We start from the raw sequence: 3008 nt of genomic DNA, 5'->3' as shown, positions 1-3008 counted from the left end.
AACAAAAATTTAAATAAATAACCCGATTAATCCAACCCAAATATCTCATGGATGGGTTGGGTTGGGTTCATTTTTTTAAGAAGAGTTATTTGGGTTGAAAAAATTTACAACCTGAAAAAATTGAGTTGGGTCTAAAAAGTCTTTCAACCCAACCCATGAACACCCCTACTAAAAACTAAAAACTAAAAATCTTGTTTGGTAACCATTTCGCTTTTGGTTTTTTTTTTTTTTTTTGAAAATTAAGTCTAGACACTACTTTCACCTCTCAATTTCTTTCTTTATTATCTAATTTTTACTAATTGTTCAAAAAACCAAGCCAAAATTTGATAACTAAAAAAAACAGTTTTTAAAAAATTACTTATGTTCTTAGAATTTGGCTCGGAATTCAACCATTGTAAGAAAGATGCAAATTATTATAAGAAATGAGAAGGAAATATACTTAATTTTTAAAAATTAAATAAAAACTAAATTGATTACCAAATGAAGCCTAAATAGATATCAAATAGAACCTAAATTGTTAAATCTTTGAAGTACTACAAGTCTTGACACCACCAAGAGGATTAGTTCTTCAATCTTGCTTTCAATTTTTGATGCTATGCCTTGAAAATACAATACAAGTACAAGCAAAGTTTTAAATTATAAAAGAATAAGTCACAAAAGAAAAAAAAAATATTGATGTTGATAGAAAAGCTTAATTATAACTAAGATTATCATAGAAGACAATACAATTACTGAAAAGATAAAACAAATGAAAATAATATATTATTTTATCTTAATACGTGTAATATTCACAATATATAATTAACAAACATTTAGTCCATGTTGGTACGGTAATCATTTGATTTTTTTTTTTTTTTTTTTTGATTTTTGAAAATTAAACTTACAAATACTACTTTCACCTATAAGTTTATTAGTTAATTGTGTTATCCATTTTCAACCAATGTTTTAAAAAAATCGAGTGAATTTTTTAAAACTAAAAAATAGTAGTTTTCTTTTTTTAACTTTATCCAAAAATTCAAATATTTCTTCGCAAAAATATGAAAATAAGAATAAATCTCATAAACATAAAACTAAAAACAAAATCGTTATTCAACGAGACCTTAATTATATGATAGAACTTGAAGGAAGTAATAAGTTAACTTTTAACTTACATGTATACTTGAACCTCAAACTTAAATAAGCAAAATTAGAATATGGTTCATGAACCAACTAATAAATAATATGAAATTCAAGCAATAAAGTTCTTAAAAATAAAATCATAGAACTACTTAAATTAAAAAACAAAATAAAACAATAATATGGTCAAAGATGAACCAAAATCACAGAGCAAAAAAGAGAGAGAGAGGAAAAAAGAAAAAAGATCTATAGAAATAATGTAAGGACAGCCCATAATGATAAGGTAAAAAACAGTTGGATAAGGCTAGGTAGTTGCACCATTATATGTTATGGAAATTGTCATCAACATAGTCAAAGAGAGAGGCAAATTTTCCCAACCAATCTCTGATGAAAATGCTTGAAAACACAGAGAAATAAACAACACATATCAACAGGCTTTGCAACTTCCATTATTGCACAAAATCAAACTAAGTCTCTCTCTTCAGCCTTTTGCTTCTCCATGATGGAACCATATGCTTTAAACCTTCGCATACACTTTCCTGAATCAACCAAATTTACATAAAAAAAAAAATAAAAATTAAACTATGAACATCGATACTTTCGATTTTGATTCATTTTGGTCCTTGTACTTTCAAGATTGGTTTATTTTGATTCTTGTACTTTCAAAATGTTCATAATGATTCTTGTACAATCAATTTTAATTCATTTTTGTCTTTGCACTACTTTTAAAAAGTGACTATTCTCGATCTTTAAAGATAAAGAGATAGATTGGTCACTTTGTAGAAGTATAGGAATGAAATTGAACCAAAGTTGAAAATATATGGACCAAAATGAACATTTTAAAAGTCGTATATGAATCAAAATGAACCAAAGTTAGAAGTTTAAGGACTAGAGTAGTATTGAAAAAAGGGGAAAAAAAAACACAAACACAAGCCACAAGAGATAATTAAGGAAATACTTAACCCAAAAATGAGGCCTAATATGAGTACTCATTAAGCTTGAAAAACTCCCATTCCTTCTAAGCCTTGAAGCCTCCACTTTTGAACTTAAACTCTCTTCCAATTCCATGGATGGAAACACAAGCCCTCCAATGCCAATTTGTTCTCTCTTCCCCCTCAAATTCAAACCCCTTTTTCTCCATGAACCAAACCATCCTCCTTTCTTCATAAACAAAGAACTCTTCTCGTCAGGACTAAAAGAAGAAGATCCCATCATTCTAAAGGAAGAACAACACTCAGATCTTGGCACTTTGTCTATTAACAAAAGCCTTGGAGGCAACTCCAGGCTCGGAGAGGCGGCGGCGGAGGCGGAGGCGACGGTGGCAGAACTGAACCTAGGCTTGCCTGGCTCTTCTTCCCACCGAAAGGGGATCGAGACGGCGGCGTAGATGGGTGGAGTTAGCGTCCCTGAGCGTTCTGGTGAGTCCATTATTGGTAAGTGTGGGATTGAGAGAAGTGGTAGAATTGAAACTGAAGGATTTTGCTCTGTTTGGTGTGTTTTACACTCCATAATTAACTTCTCTTTGTCTTGAGAAATTTTAGTATTTGTGTAAAAGGGAGAAAGCAAAAGAGATAGATGAAAAGGGTTGAGTTTTCTTGGCATTTTTAGGGGAAAGGTTGACAATGAAAAAGCGTCATCCAAAGAGAATCTCTAGGTTCATCCATCGCTATTATTGCGCGCAGTACATTTCCTTAAAGAAATTGTCGCATATTATACAAATTTCTTAATGTCAATTTTGCAATGTTATTTTTTAGGCCTTTTTCCATGATTATTTAAGGTAGGGTTTGATAATCATTTACGTTACAAATTTTTTTAAACCATTAGTAAAATATAGATAAAAAAAATTTTTGATGGTAGAAGTAGTGTCTATAAGTTAATTTTCAAAAACAATA

The 3008-nt window shown here is 30.2% G+C and overlaps 1 protein-coding gene across 1 annotated transcript; it reads right to left on the bottom strand.

Moving 5' to 3' along the window:
* Window positions 1-1363: 1363 nt before the first annotated feature.
* LOC120067852 (uncharacterized protein At4g00950-like) lies at window positions 1364-2792 on the bottom strand. Its single transcript, XM_039019454.1, has 2 exons — window positions 2080-2792; window positions 1364-1655 (listed from the first exon to the last, which is right to left on the bottom strand). The coding sequence occupies exons 1-2, from the start codon at window positions 2716-2718 to the stop codon at window positions 1584-1586; spliced, it is 711 nt and encodes a 236-aa protein (XP_038875382.1). The 5' UTR covers window positions 2719-2792; the 3' UTR covers window positions 1364-1583.
* Window positions 2793-3008: the final 216 nt, after the last annotated feature.

Source organism: Benincasa hispida, chromosome 12, assembly GCF_009727055.1.
Source record: "Benincasa hispida cultivar B227 chromosome 12, ASM972705v1, whole genome shotgun sequence".
NCBI classification, from domain to species: domain Eukaryota; kingdom Viridiplantae; phylum Streptophyta; class Magnoliopsida; order Cucurbitales; family Cucurbitaceae; genus Benincasa; species Benincasa hispida.
Note: the sequence above shows the minus strand (reverse complement) of the source record. Positions and strands in the feature narration are given on the sequence as shown.